The 15,647-nt window shown below is 50.1% G+C and overlaps 1 protein-coding gene across 3 annotated transcripts in view; it reads right to left on the bottom strand.

The window, feature by feature from the left end:
* The window catches only part of TBC1D14 (TBC1 domain family member 14), a 68,521-nt gene that overhangs the window by 23,672 nt on the left and 29,202 nt on the right, over nucleotides 1-15,647 (bottom strand). For 2 of the 3 annotated variants that reach the window (XM_084906144.1, XM_084906145.1), the window contains exon 3: nucleotides 12,080-12,200. In XM_084906144.1, the coding sequence (XP_084762270.1) occupies nucleotides 12,080-12,200 (121 nt within the window). Of the gene's footprint in view, nucleotides 1-74; nucleotides 382-12,079; nucleotides 12,201-15,647 lie in introns of those variants that run through there. The other variant, XM_084906146.1, reaches the window with a different exon arrangement.

Genomic DNA, 15,647 nt, shown 5'->3' with positions numbered 1-15,647 from the left:
CGCCCACGTCGGAGCCTCAGGCCGAGGGCAGGCGGGCAGGCCTCGGAGGGGCGCGGGCGCCCGGCCCCACTCACCATGAACGCCGCGGGGCTCAGAGGCGCGCGGCCGGCGGCTCCATGCCCGACAGCGAGCGGGGCTCCGGCGGGACCTCGGGCGGCGGCTCCGGCGCGGCGGGCGGGGGCGGCAGGACGATCAATCGCGCGCAGATGCGGCGCAGCTGATCTGCGCGCTCGGTTTCGGCGCGTCAGGCCTGGCTGGTGGGGACCCTGGGCGCCGGGGGGGCGGCGCGCAGGCGGGTAGAGCCCGGGCTCCCCCAGGTCCCGCCAGCTGGGGAGGGTGGCACGGAGCCCTCAGGGCGCCAGACATGCGGGTGCAGGGGACGCTCGGCCCGTCCCACCCGGACCTCGCTGCTCACACCCGCAACTGCAGCTGCACCCTCAGCAGACATCGCAGGAGCATGGACGCTCTCAGGGGAAGCAGCCGGCACCCAGCCCCCAGCGAGGCTGCTTCGTGGGGCTTTTTAAAAGAGGCCATGCATTACCAAGAGGCGCTGCACAGCAAATGCAAACACCGGGGCCTTCATTCCGTGGTCCCTGTTTTCCACAGCAAGGCCAGTCCAACCAAAGCACCAGGGACAAAACAAACACATACTGATAGAAACACGGCCCTGATTGCTCGTCAACACTAATTAAACAGCACTTCAGAGGAGAGCTCCCCGCGGTGTGTAAATTATACCTCCATTAAAAAACAGTTGCCCTAGCCCAGTGGTCGGCAAACTCATTAGTCATCCGAGCCAAATATCAACAGTACAAGGATTGACATTTCTTTGGAGAGCCACATTTTTTAAACTGAAACTTCTTCTAATGCCACTTCTTCAAAATAGACTCACCCAGGCCGTGGTGTTTTGTGGAAGAGCCACACTTAAGGGGCCAAAGAGCCGCATATGGCTCGCAAGCTGCAGCTTGCCGACCACGGCACTAGCTGGTTTGGCTCAGTGGATAGAGCACTGGCCTTCGGACTGAAGTGTGGCTGGTTTGATTCTGGTCAAGGGCATATGTCTGGGTTGCAAGCAAGATCCCCGGTAGGGGCTGTGCAGGAGGCAGCTGACCAATGATTCTCTCTCATCATTGATGTTTCTCTCTCTCCCTCTCCCTTCCTCTCTGAAATCAAGAAAAAAAAAAAAATAAATAAATAAATAAATAAATATATATATATATATATATATATATATATATATATATGTGTGTGTGTGTGTGTGTGTGTGTGTATTTTTAAACTGTTTAAAATCTGCATAGGCTCAAAGTTATTTCTGGTCCGCCTATGGATCCACTGTCCCAGAACTGGACACACTGGGTCCGAGAGACACAGACCTTCCTGTGATGGAAATCACCAGTCCCAGGACCGGGGTGCCAGGCCACCCCAGCTGGCTGCTGGATGAGTAGCATCACAAACCACCACCAGAAACCGCTCCGGCCAGAGGAAGCCTGTGAGAGGCGCCAGGCTCTGACAGACAGACAGCGACGGTCAGAGGCGCGGGAGAAACTGGGATTGCCCCACGTCACTGGCAGTTGGAGCCATCTTGGAAAAGAGTGGCATTTCCTTGTATAGTTCAGTATGAACACTCCTCCCCCCCAAGAGGATAAGATACACACCCACAGAGACCAGCGTGCAGGTAACCATAGAGGCACTGCCCGTAACGGGCCACCACCACACTGCCCAGCGCCTCGGAGGGTGGGCACTGCGGGAGGACGGGCTTCGCCTCACACCGCTGCTGGGGCCGCAGACATGCTCAGCAGAGATGCCAGCAGACAAGGGAGTTTCTTACAAAGGCAGGTCTCCACAGTACAGCACACAGTGTTTGCTGGAGCCGCAGCTGGGCGTGGAGAGCCACGCAGACAGACACGAGGGAGCATTTTCCAGACGCGTGTTCTCTAACACTGGCTGCAGACGCTGGCATAACTGCAGAAATGCAGGAAAAACCACTGGGCGCGTACAATGAGCGCCTCTCTGGTACAGGGAGCCTCCCAGAAAGCCCTTTTCAAGAAGCAATGGGAGCAGGTGGAGAGGCTGTTCTGGCGGGGAAGAGGAAAGAAAACCTCGGGAAGAGAACTCACTCACCATGTGGAGACGGGACAGAGGAGCGCGGAGGGCTGTGACCTTCCAGCCACCGGGGCAGCTGGACATCCTGCCTGCAGCTCGCTCACTTCCCCAGGAGCATGGGCGCCCAGGGGCTGTGAAGTGGCCTGTTCCGTGTGGGTTGTGTCCCAGGGAAAACTCCAAAGACCGTGTTTTCTTATCCCCACTGGTGTGTTGTTGATTTAAAGCTAACCTAGCAATCTTATTCCAATTCTTCTTTGTTTTCATGCCTATAAACACCTAGTTTCTCAAATACCTTTGTTATTACTGTTACCGTCTCACTCATCTCCTGGATGTGTTAAATGAATCTTGACCCAGGGTAATTTTTCAAAAAAGGTAAACGTCGGTTTAAAAATGGTAAAAGAACTGTTTTCCAGTAAGAGACTGAAGGAGCCGAAACCGGTTTGGCTCAATGGATAGAGCGTCGGCTTGGGGACTGAAGGATCCCGGATTCGATTCTGGTCAAGGGCATGTACCTTGGTTGCGGGCACATCCCCAGTAGGGGGTGTGCAAGAGGCAGCTGATCGATGACTCTCTCTCATTGATGTTTCTAACTCTTTATCTCTCTCCCTTCCTCTCTGTACAAAATCAATAAAATATTTTTTTTTAAAGAAAAAAAAAAAAAAGAAACGGGGTCAGAACACAGTCCTCTGAATAAGCACAGGGCATCCAGTCTTGGAGTTGTGTCCACAAGCTTCCTGAGTGCTTCGTGTGTCCGCAACAGCTCCCACAGCCTGGGACCCGTCGCAGAAGTGTATTCATGGGGGAGGGAATGTGTGTGCATGAGAAAGGCCTGGGACCCGCCCCAGAGGTGCATTCACGGGGGAGGGTGGGGGGGATGGGAAATGGGGGGAATGTGTGTGCATGAGAAAGGCCTGGGAGGCTGGCATGGAACTGGGAGACTCCAGCCAGGAAGGGCTGTGCGGTCTCCAGGTGACGAGGGCTTTCCTGTGACCCTGCTTACCTCTATCATTTGGGTATTTTACAGGTATTTGTTCATGTACTACTTTTATAATTTGAAAAAAAAAAACACACAAAAAAAACACACAATTTTTAAGCCATTTCAGATGGAATCCAAAACTGATTTTACCAACTGCCATTTCCAAACCACTCTGACCATGCTGGCAGCAGTTTCTTGTTTTTTAAATATCCGCCCCTGAGGGGGAAGGTGAAGCCACGAAGGGGGCAGAGAAAGAGAGAAACCACTGACCCTCATGGGCGCACACCTGACACCACCGCTGCCCCCACACGCTTCTTACTCAGAGCTCACATGCAGGGCGAGATGGGCATTACCTCTGCGGGAGACCGCCGACGTGCAGAGCAGCACAGTCATGGCCTCAGGCCGCACAACCGCCTGCGAGTGACAGAACCTGACACAGACTCAGGGCCTCGGGTCCCGAAGTCCGAGTCCTTCCAGAACATGCATCTAAGACGCCTGCGGTGAGAACAGCGGGGCCGGGTCACAGCCCAGTCACCACGGCAGGAATGAAGGTGCCAACTGGCTAATCCAATATTATATTTATTTAATGATAGGGGTTTGTTACTTTGTTTGTTCCTTATACAATTTCTATTTTTTTAAATATATTTTATTGATTTTTTACAGAGAGGAAGAGAGAGGGATAGTTAGAAACATCAATGAGAGAGAATCATCAATCAGCTGCCTCTTGTACCCACCCCATCAGGGATGTGCACGCAACCAAGGTACATGCCCTTGACTGGAATCGAACTTGGGGCCCTTGAGTCCGCAAGCTGATGCTCTATCTACCGAGCCAAACCTGTTTCGGCTCTTTTTTTTTTAATATATATATATATATATATATATATATATATATATATATATATATATATATATATTTTTTTTTTTTTTTTTTTTTTTTTTTTTCCAGAGAGGAAGGGAGAGGAAGAGAGAGATAGAAACATCAATGATGAGAGAGAATCAATTGGTTGCCTTTTGCACATTGGACCGAGCCAGCAACCCAGCCATGTGCCCTTGACCAGAATCGAACCTGGGACCCTGTGGTCTGTAGGCCGACACCCTAGCCACTGAGCCAAACCAGCGAGGGCCCTCACAGTTTCTTAAGCTAGAAAACGCGATTGATATGAGAACTTTTTTTACTATAAATGTCTCTCTCAGCACCGCATCCCACAAATGTTGATAGCTTGTACTTTTATTCCAGTCCAAACATTTTCTAGCTTTCCTGAGCTTCCTTATACAAACATTTTCTAGCTTTCCTTAGTCAGCTGGGGGTTATTTATTTAATGCCCACGTTTGGGGTGTTGCTCTTGTCCTCTCCTGCGGTTAGAGAACCAGGTTTGTGTAAGAACCTTTCAGATTCCTAGTTTTGCTGCAATGCAGGCTGCTGAGGGGGGCGTGCTTGGACAGAATGGGCTGTGCGCCTGCTGGAGAGTGGCGTGCTCTCTAGGCGGCAGCCCGTCCCGTGGGCTGACAGTCAGCCTGTCCTGCCTGATTCTGTCCACAGTGCTGCCAGCTGCTCTCCAGAGAGGAGAGCTGGCCCTCCGGCTGACCTGGCCTTGCCCGCTTGTCTCACACCTGTCAGTGTGCCCGTGTGCTCCGCAGCTGGTGCCAGGTGCACACACACTGAGAACCAGGCTGTCTCTGTTAGCCAGTGTCCCGCCTTCTGGCAGTCTCCACTGCTCTGAAGTCCTTTTGTACGTGACTATATCCGCTAAATCTTACCCCTTCTCTCATTTTAACCCACACGTTTTATATTTAGAGGAAGTTTCTTTTAGAAAGCACAGAACTGGGTCGTTTTCTTAACCCATTCTTCTGGTTTATCCAGACACACTGTTGGTGTGTCCAAACCATCTGCGTTATTGTAATTGCTGATATGTTTCCATTTAGACGTACCATCGTATTTGTTTTCTGTTTTTCCTCCCTCTACTTCTTCTTTCCTGCCTTAGTTTCGGTTTTTTTTAACTTATCTTAGAATTCCATTTTAATTTATTGGGCTTTTGGCTCTCTTGAGTCAGTGATCTAGGGATTAAAATATATTTCATGTTTCACAATCTATTTAGAATCAATATTTTACCACTTCAGGTGGAATGTTCAAACTTTATCACCATATCACCTCCCCCTGTATTTTTTTTTTAAACTTTAACTTTCTAATTTCCGCCACCAGCACAAATGATGCTGACGAGTCTCCCATAGCTGGGGAAATGGCAGGGCCAGCACATCCAGAGCGCCTAGTAAGCCTCACCGGGGACAACCGCCTTCGTGAGTATGGCCGCCCCTGCCAGGGGAGCACGCCCCCTTTACATTTTCTTTGTCTTACCTATTACATCTACGGTACGCACACTGAAAACCCAGGCATGCCTTTTTCCTTCCAACCAAATACATTGTAAAGAACTCATCAAGAGAACAAGGGTCCACTGTATTTATCTGGCTTGTATCATTTCTCTTCCTCTTCCTGCCCAAGTTGCAGATTTCCTTCTGACACAGTGTCCCTACTGTCTGAACAGCTTCCTTTGGCAATTTTTTTAGAACCGCTGGCCACAAATATCTTCATTTTCCTTTATCTGAGAATACCTTCATTTCTAGGCATTTTTGCTAGATACAGAATTTTGGGTTGGTAGCTCCTTTCTTTCAGCACTTTCAAACCACGTTTCACTTCCTTCTGGCCTCCATGGTTTCTGATGACAAAAATCAGTCATTCAAATTGTTGTTCCCCAATAAGTAATGCGTGTTCTCCGGCTGCTTGTAAAATGTTTGCTTTTATTTTCAGCAGTTTGGTTATGATATAACTGGGCGTGGGCTTCTTGGTCTTTAACCTACGCAGAGTTCATGGAGGCCCCTCCCAAGTCTGTAGGTTTATGCCTTTTGCCAGACTTAAAACATATTCATTTATTCCACCATGGTTTTCTGCGTCACAATTTATCCTCCCCTTCTGAAACTCCAGTAACAAAAGTGTTAAGACTTTTTAATGCTGTCCCACATGTCCCCAAGGCTCTGCTCATTTCCCCCAATCCCTTTTTCTCTGTATTATTCAGATTGGATAGTTCCTATTGATCTAAAAGTTCACTCACTCTTTCCTCTGTCATCTGCGTTCTGAACTGAGCCTGTCCAGTTAGTTTTTATTTCAGTTACTGTATTTCTCAGAATAAAATTACTATGTAGTTCTTCTTGTATTTTCTGTATCTGTACTGACACATTCTATCTTCTGTTTCAAGAGTGTTTGCCCTTACTTGTTGGATCATTTTTGTAATGGCTGCTGGTTAATGCTGACACCTGTATTATCTTGGCACTGGTGTCTGTTGTTTGTCTTTCCCTTGTGAGTTGAGATTTTCCTAGTTTTTCATATGCCAAGTAATTTTTAATTGCATTATAGATATTTTAAATATTGTGATGAGACTCTGGGTCTTATCAAACCGCCCTGGAGAATGTTGACACTTTTGTTTCAGCAGGCAGTTGACCTGGCTGGATCCCAGACCCAAGTTCTAATCAGCCTTCTGTGAGTTGTGGTTCCAAAATCAGTTGAGATTTCAAAACCTTTGCAGTACTTGGTGAATCTATCCCACGTGCACCCCATCCAGTAGCCAGTTTGGGATTTGTGTGATGGTCTATCTCAAAGTCTATGTAAGCTATCAATATTTGGGTGGTATCCATCTATCCACAACTTGGAAGTAAGCCCTGAAGTTCATAACTAAGCAGTCACTTTCCTGAGCTCTTCCTCCCCACACTGCCCCCAGAACTGGGTTCCCTCGGGCTCCCTTTTTCTGGTTCTCTAGCCCCTCTTCCCCAACTATGTCTGTCTTGGGGCCAAATGGTGGGAAGAGAGAATACAGCATCAGGGGTTTGTCCCACCTTGGGGACGAAGCTCCTGTAATCAGTTTCCTTCCTGAGAGTTTTAGGCTCCTGCCAGCCCTTGCCCCGCTGCCAGGAGACTGCTTGGGTACTGGGAGAGTGAAAAGAGGAAAAAGGCAACAATCAAGTGCAGGGCCTCTGCATTCTCTCAAGTGCTAGGAGACCCTTTCTCACCCAGAACCAGAGTGTCTCCGAGCACTCTCTGTCCATGTTAACACCCCTTATGGGTTGGGGATACCTTGAATTCAGGCTGTGAAATACCAGAGGGGGGAAATGGTAAACTCAGTCAATTCATGGTACTTCAAATTCTGGTTTTTCTCCCCAACTGTCCCTTTTCTGGACCCCCAACAGCTATTCCATGCGTGATATGCGAGTTGTCCAGCTGCAGCCACTGGGAGAGATGGAGCCTCTGGGAGAGATGGAGCTGAGTGCACTGCTGCTCCTTCCCCAGAACGGGGCTGCTCCTCTTGTGAACAGGGTCACACCCCGTTTTCCGAGGATACATGGGAGGATGGCAATGAGGACGTTTTCTATTTTAGAATCTACCTGCAGGCCCACCCCGTTACCTGCACTGACCATCAAGCTTATCCCTCCTGCAGTTTGTGATGATTTATGATTTTCTAAGCACCCAGACTTCTCAGAACCCAGAGGTGAGAAGAGTGACTGTTACTTTGAGAGGTCCTAGGTGTGCCCTCTCCGGAATTCTCCCTTTAACATCTAACCGTTGACCTGAGATTCCAGAAGGCCATCCACGACATTCCAGGTGATAAACACCCAAATGCCCACGCTCTTCTTTGCTCACCAGCAGCGCTTTTTCTAGGCCACTGCCCTCCACAAGCCTGTCCTTCCCTCAGTCTGCTGGTCACCCTCAGCTCTGCTGGCCACCCTCAGCTGCTGCCTCAGAGCCCAACCAGGACCCAAACTTTCTGCTCAACCTCATTTCCTGACAATAGTGCCAATTTCTAAAGCCTGTGTACACAGTGCTATGTTTAAAAGACTCACAAACTCTGTCCTTGCCCCGGCTACTGTAGCAAGGTGGTTAGAACATTGGCCCAAGCACTGAAGGGTCAAGGGTTAGGTTCCCAGACAAGGGCACAAGTTCGATCCCCAGCCCTGGTTGGGGCACAGGCTGGAGGCAACCAATCAATGTCTATCTGCCTGCCTGCCTCTGTCTCTCCCTCCTTCTCTCCCTCCCTTCCACTCTCTCTAAAAATCAATGGAAAAAATATCCTCGGGTTAGGATTAACAAAAAAACAACATAAACCAACACCAACAAAAAAACCTCTGTCCTAAATGTTTGCAGCCATGCGCCCTTCTGACACCCACTCAAATTACAAAGACCCACTTTTACCTCTTAGTGGTCTCTTCTTTTAAAAAATTAAAAGAACATGAGTGGAAAAACTACATAAAGGAAAGGTACCAAAATGCAAACAGTAGTTATTTGGGGCAAGACTCCAAATTTCTTAATTTGCTAGCATCTTCTACATCTTCTACAAGTTAATATAATGAGGAAGTATGTGTTGCTAACTTATCTTTAAGAAGTCCATTCCCCATATCCCAAAACCCAAGCAACGGGGGGCTGTTGAGCCGTTCCATCCCATGCCAGGCCACAGCGGCAGGACTGATAACGGCTTCACCTCACAACTCCCCTGGAAAGCCCCCTCCCAGCCACTGCTTCTCCAGCAAGGCTGCGCATCGGGCCCCCTGCAGAGCGTGAGCATGAACGGCCACTGTGCGCTGGCGGGCATGTGAGAGGAGAAACGGAACAGTTCTAAAGTGTTAGACCGGAAAGCGTGGCACAGAGCGCGGAATCTCGGAAGGAAGGCGGGGGAGGGTGGGTGGGTGGGAGGTAATCAACCGAAGACCTTGTATGCATACATGCTTGACCCATGGCCACAGGCAGTGGGTGGGGAGAGCCTAAGGTGGAAAAGAGAGGACATATGTAATACTATCAACAATAAAGATTTTAAAGATAAAATAAAATGATGCATACTGAACTAAACAAAAAAAAACAATAAAAATATTTCAATACATTAAAAAAATAATTTTTAGACCTGAAAGAAAGGGTCAAGTCTGTCATTTACCAAATGAGGAAGATGCAAGGGAACAGGTTCCAGAGGGTGGGAAGTAAGTAAATAAAGGGTAGGCCTGTTAAGCAGGAAATGCCTATAGACATCCACATGCAGCTGTCCAGCGGGCAGCTGCAGCCCACATCTGGAGCAAAGACGCAGTCCCGGCTGGAAACATTTGTGGGAGCTATCAGCAGAGGCGGGACATACGAAGCCTCGAGTCCAGCTGAGATCTCCCAGGGGGTGACCACAGACAGAGAAGCACTCCGAGCAGGCATGACCGGCCCAACACAGCAGTGTGTGTTGAACCAGAAAATGAAGGGAAAAGCAGGCCAGGTTCATTCTCGCATGCAGGTTCACTTCCTGTTGTCCACGGCAGACTTTCATTGGACAGAACCCAGAACAGCAAACACCCCCAGCACCGGAGACATTCAGCGCTGCTCGGAGCACATGGTGAATATTCACTCTCTTAACCCGCACCTCAGAGGCAGGGACTCCTGTTCTCCAAACTCCAGAGAGGAGGAAAATGGGGTTCAATGAGGGGAAGTAGCGTGTCCAGAGCCTGGCGGCCAGGCTGGCTCCACCACCGCGTTGTCACCACGTGACGCTCTGCGTAACAGCACTGCGAGGGAAGGAAAGGAGCTGTCTGCCCGGCGCCTGACGGTGCTTTCGCTCTGCCGGAGCTGCCATCGCCCCCTGAGACCGCGGTCTAGCACTCGGGCCTGGCATGGGCTCTGTGTGGCATGCGAGCTGCCCTCTGTGACAGCAGCCAGCTAGAGCGGGTGCCCAGGCGCCTCTCCACGGGGCAGGTCCCTGGCTCTGGATCCCTCTCAGGCCTTGCAGCTTGGGGGCGGGGGCACGAGGGAGGAGAGATGAGAGGGCTAGAGACACAAAGCACAAGCAAACAACACGGCAGGATCGCATGACTCACGCAGGTACAATTACCTCCTTTATTATTGATGGCTGCAGCCAGACGGTGCTCCTCTCTGCAGTGTTGTGTTACCACACAATTAGCTGGCCTGTTCATTCCAGTTCACAAAAACCCTTGAAGTCAAAGCACATATCCACGCTTATCTTCGGAAAATGTATGACAACGATGGCAGAGAAATTTAAGCATGACGCAAGTGATATCAAGAATAAATCTGCTTAGCCGGGACTGGTTTGGCTCAATGGATAGAGTGTCGGCTTGGGGACTGAAGGGCCCCAGGTTCGATTCTGGTCAAGGGCATGTACCTTGGTTGCGGGCATATCCCCAGTAGGGGGTGTGCAAGAGGCAGCTGATCGATGACTCTCTCTCATTGATGTTTCGAACTCTCTATCTCTCTCCCTTCCACTCTGTACAAAAATCAATAAAATATATATATATAAAAAAAAAAAGAATAAATCTGCTTAGTACGATAGCTACTTTTTTGAAAGTGTAGATTCCTTTTAAAATATTTTAACTGTGTGGCTACTTAGTTTCCTAAGAAGTATTTTGCTGAGTTTTACAAACAAACTCATTATATTTTCATTTTATGTATTTTAACAAGTTTACACAAGAGGCGATCCAAATTTAAGATACAAACTCCAACACTGATTTATTTTGGCTCCAGACACCAGCTCTGAGGAACGTTAGGCCACAATCAGAACACACTAAATTTTGATAAGGCGCAAAACAGGTGCAAATCCACCGTGTTGCCCAGGCTAGACCAAACGTGTGCATGCTGCCTCCCTCACACACCGCACGCCGTATCCACCATGCTTCACGGTCAGCGGAGCCAGCCCCGGCCACCGCTACTGCCACAGCTTGGAGCCAGACACCCCTTTCTCTCCCCTGGACTAGCCCAAGAGCCACACTCTCCCCAGGGTGACCACATCACTCTGAGCCTGCAGGCCAGAGCCCGGGACCAGGGTCATCACGCCACGTTACATCACCATCACGTCATGTCACGTCACAGAGGCCTGGACAGCGCCCCACCTCCTGCTCCGCTGCCCCTTCCCGACAGTCAGCCCGCTGCTCCTCTGCCTGTGTCTACACGCTTCTCTGGTACAATGGGGACAATAGTGTCTTCTTCATAAGGATGTTGCGAGCTTTAAATGAACTAGAAACCTAAGTGCTGACTCACGTAAAGTTAGCAGAAGTAACCACTCAATAGATGAGCCATCCCCATCGTTATGACTTCTCCATCACACCTTTACACTCAGCTCCTGGATGGCCTTGCCCACTCCCTGCCGCCTTCCCCAGGCACCTGTGCTGCTTTTCCAACCCCTGGGTGGGACGCTCTCCTCCCAGAGGCCTCTCCTGAGCACAGGGGCTGTGCCACCCCCGACCCCGGTGCGGAGCGAGGGCCTGCATCCACAGACCCTACCAATGAACACAAAGCAGGTGGGAGGGTGCGGCTGCTGGGGCAGGGTCGCAGCTCTGGGCAACCAGGACTGCGTGGATGCCTGGGCACACATCCTAGAAGGTGTTGGTGGTAAAAGTCAGCCCCCGTCTGCTGTGTCCCTGCCCGAGCCCCTCCGTGAAAAGATGAGCACGTGCCTCCAGCTGCTGGCACCTGCCCCCACGGGGAGCCTGGTAGTGATGAGACACCACAGGCCTGACCCGAAGCCTATGTCCACCCTGGCAGACAGGTGGGCAGCTCCAGGGCCAGCAAAGGGAGGGTCAGTACAGCTGGTGAAAAACGGCCCGGCCTTCCTGGCCAAAGCAGCACCGGAAGGATCCAGTCCCAGGAAACCCAGGGGATCAGAGAGGGGGCGTGCTTTACTATCAAACATAGTCCATACAAATCAGCCACAGACACATTGCAATTCTTACTAGGAAAGAGTGATACATTAAATCAAGTTATGGATATCTAAAACCCAGCTCTCTCAACTGAACACTCTGCTGTGCCCGTTACTGTCAGAAATGACAAAGGTTAAAGTCACTGACATGCTGAAGACAGGCTTGAGTGTTAGGAACTTGGCATGCAAATTAGTACAGTTTCCCCGTTTCAAAACCTCCAGAACAGTCACTTATGCAAGGTTCAGAAGCATATGCTGCGCAGCACACGTCTGTGTGTATCTTGTATACCTTTTGTACTTTCTTTGACTCTTTCTGAGCATTCTCTCGGAGTGGTATTTTTCCAAATAACTTCCATCCCAAGTCATTTTGTTTGTCAAGTCTTGCATTTTGTTTTCTAGTAAGCAAATTCCTATAGGAAGAAAATAAAAGGTTAGGGCATCCTCGGTGGTTAGAACATCAGGACAGCCACGTCACTCTAACGAAGACACGCAGACCTCCCGGGACAGCACACTGCGGTGAACCACACGCTCGGTTTTCAGACTTGACTTCCATACAGACACAAAACTACGCAGTAGGTGAAAGACTTCAGGTAAGATTTTTGTTACTCATTGTTACGAGTACAAATTCTATAATTTGGGGTAAGGAAATGTATTACATCATGACAAAGTATATCAGAAAAAATGAACTTCCAAGTCAGACCACGGTGAACTGAAACTCTGGCTCAACCATTCACTAGCTGTGTGACTCTCTGGCCAGTATAGTCACCTGAGCCTCAGTTTCCTTGTTTAATAAGGGTCTTTGTAGGAATTAAAATTATAGCTATAGCCCAGCTAGTATTGCTCAGTGGTTGAGGGTTGACCTATGATCCAATTGGGTACCATGCCCGGGTTGCAGGCTCGATCCCCGGTGGGAAATGTGCAGGAGGCAGCTGATCAATGATTCTCTTTCATCATTGATGTTTCTATCTCCCCTCTCCCTTCCTCTCTGACATCAATAAAAATATATCTTTTTTAAAAAAGTTACAGATACACAATCAGTGCTCAAAGAACAGCTGTTTAAGCCTTGGCCGGTGTTGGTCAGTGGTTAGAGCATCAACCCTTGGACTGAAGGGTCGAAGGTTCTATTTCTGGTAAAGGGCACGTATGTGGATTGCCAATTCAAACCCTGACCTCATTTGGAGTGTGAACAGGAAACAACCAATCGATGTGTCTCTTTTACATGGATGTTTCTCTCTTTCTCTTTCTCTTTCTCCTTCTCTTTCTCTTTCTCTTTCTCTTTCTCTTTCCCTCTTTCCCTCTTTCCCTCTTCCCCCCTCCCTCCCTTCCACTTTCTCTTAAAAAAAAAAAAAAATCAATGAAAAACTTCTCAGGTGAGGATTAAAAAAAAAAACCCGAACAGCTGCTTTAGTACTTAACCTTTAGTTTAGTTCAAATTATCTACAAGGAAATCTATATACCTATTCACAGTCTCCCCACATCACAGAGAGCAAGCCACCCAGGGTCTGTCACGAGGTCTCCTCTCCCAACACATAAGCACAAGACCCAAACAGCACAAACAATCCAGTGGTGTACAGAGCAGGCTGTGTTTTGGAGAGCACTGTTTTGGTGTGCTCATTGAAAACATGTGCCTTCAGGCCCACTGGAAAGTATAAGATGCGCAGCCAGAAAGGAGGAAAGTGCTCAGAGGAAGCAGGGGACGCATCTAACGGAAACAGCTGCCCGTTAGAAAGGGCTCCCACTGGCTAACAATTTAATCATCGAAATAAATAACGAGCACAGGGATTAGAGTCCACTGAATAGGACAGAAATGCACAAGCCCACGTGGGTACAAATAAATAGCCGTTAGTGCACGGGGGAGGAAGGACAGCTACAGGGCACCGCCTGGCAAGTACAGAACGGTGGGTGGTTGGGAACGGGCACTGGTGCTACCCTTGCAGGTGAAAGCTGGATGAGGAACAGGGTCTTTATACCAGGGTGACCACAAGGCAAAACTAGTTCCCTCTCCAGCGGAGACACTTCCTTGAGGAAGGGATCACAGCTGGCATTGCTAATGTAGGAGCGACAGCACACACCACCATGTTGTTGGCGGCTACCAATGCACCAAGGACCCTTCGGCCAGTGGACAGCACAGCCACCCCCCTCGGGCATTTCTCCACTAGGGAACAGAGCGCAGGAGCAGGAGCGTCTGCCGTCCAGCCCCAGCCCCAGCCGGGCCAGCACTCTGCTCTGCAGGAGGGAGGCAGGGACAGAGGTCTGAGGGGCAGAAAGGTGGGCTGAAGGCAGCGGCCCACAGGTGCTGGCCCCACGGGGATCTGTTGGCAATGCCGTGCTGATTGCTGGACAACAATGCTGAAGAGGCTTCGGGAAATACACTGTGCTGCCGACGACTGTGGGCTGCCCACGGTTATGCCACTGCCAACTAACAGACTGAGGGAGGCAGAGAGCTTGGGCCGAAAAAAGGAGTCAGGGTGTCACCCCTGCGTTTATCCCAGGGCTTGCAAAATAATTATTTTCATCTCAATGGGTCACGACTCAGAGGAAAAGATATGAGATGCCGTTGGTTCTGTGCCTCCAGGTGAAGAAGACCTTTGAAATGCCTTTTTCAGACCCCCTGGCGGCACCCTCAGAGAGCAGAGCACAGAACCTCAACTGCCCCGCTTGGTTTCTCCACCTCTAGGTCATCTTCCTTACCTCCCTTCCTTCACTCCAGAAGTATGAAAAGCTGCCCACTGTCCTTCTCAGGGCATCTGAGCTCCTGCCTCCCAGCACTGTGGTCAGTTTGGTCTAAATCAACTCGTAAACATTCCCCACAGGGCTGAGCGTCCTATGTTGACAGCAATGACAAGCCATGTACACACAGTGCTGGTTTCTGCCTGCGCCCCGGGAGCCAGCCGCTCCGGGCACACTGTGAAGTGCCATGTCACAAGGAAGCAGTGTCATCAGTTAGAGCAAGATGGGTCAGCGAACAACTCCCAGGACAAAACGGACCATGAGAATCCTGTCCCCACTGGAGCTTTCCTCCTCTCAGCCTAGATTTACCCGCCTCTCTTTCTGTTTTCATCACCCGACTCCGAGTCCTTGAGAGTGCACAGAGCGGGTCCTGGGTCAGGACGTCAGTTCGTTATACTGCTGATGAGGTGCTGTAGAAACTAACTCTTGCAGATGTAATAAAATTGGTTTTTGCCTAGCTGGGGTGACTCGGTGGTTGAGCACTGACCCATGAACCAAGAGGTCACCAGTTTGATTCCTGGTCAGGGCACAGGCCTCGGTTGTAGGTTGGATCTCCATTAGGGGGCATGCAGGAGGCAGCTGATCAATGTTTCTCTCCCATTGGTGTTTCTATCCCTCTATCCTTCTCCCTTCCCCTCTCTCTAAAATCAGTAAAAACCTATTAAAAGTAATAATCCTATTGATGGCTGCCTATGACCAGGCCGGCAGGGGGGTTAGTGAGGGACGACCAAATGACTGAAGAGCAGGCTGTGAGGGGCGACCAGGCCAGTAGGGAAGTGCAGTTGGGGGTGACCAGGCTGCAGGGGGGGAGCAGTTGGGGGCGATCAGATCAGGCTGGCAGGCAGAGGCAGTGAGAGGCAATCAAGCCATCAGGAGGGGGCAGTTAGGGATGACCAGGCAGGCAGGCAGGTGAGCAATTAGGAGACATGGTCCAGAATTGTGAGAGGGATGTCTGACTGCTGGTTTAGGTCCGATCCCAGGGAAAGGCCAGCCCTTCAGCCATCACAGATGAACAACAAACACACTCTGCAGAGCAAGCCTCCTGTGCCACAGATCCTGCCTGCCCAGGGAGAGCGCAGTCCGTCCCCGTGCCCCAAACTCCCAGCCCCCCACTAACAGCACTCAGA

This window comes from Pipistrellus hanaki (genome assembly GCF_964339955.1).
Source record: "Pipistrellus hanaki genome assembly, chromosome: 1".
In the NCBI taxonomy this organism is placed as follows: domain Eukaryota; kingdom Metazoa; phylum Chordata; class Mammalia; order Chiroptera; family Vespertilionidae; genus Pipistrellus; species Pipistrellus hanaki.
Note: the sequence above shows the minus strand (reverse complement) of the source record. Positions and strands in the feature narration are given on the sequence as shown.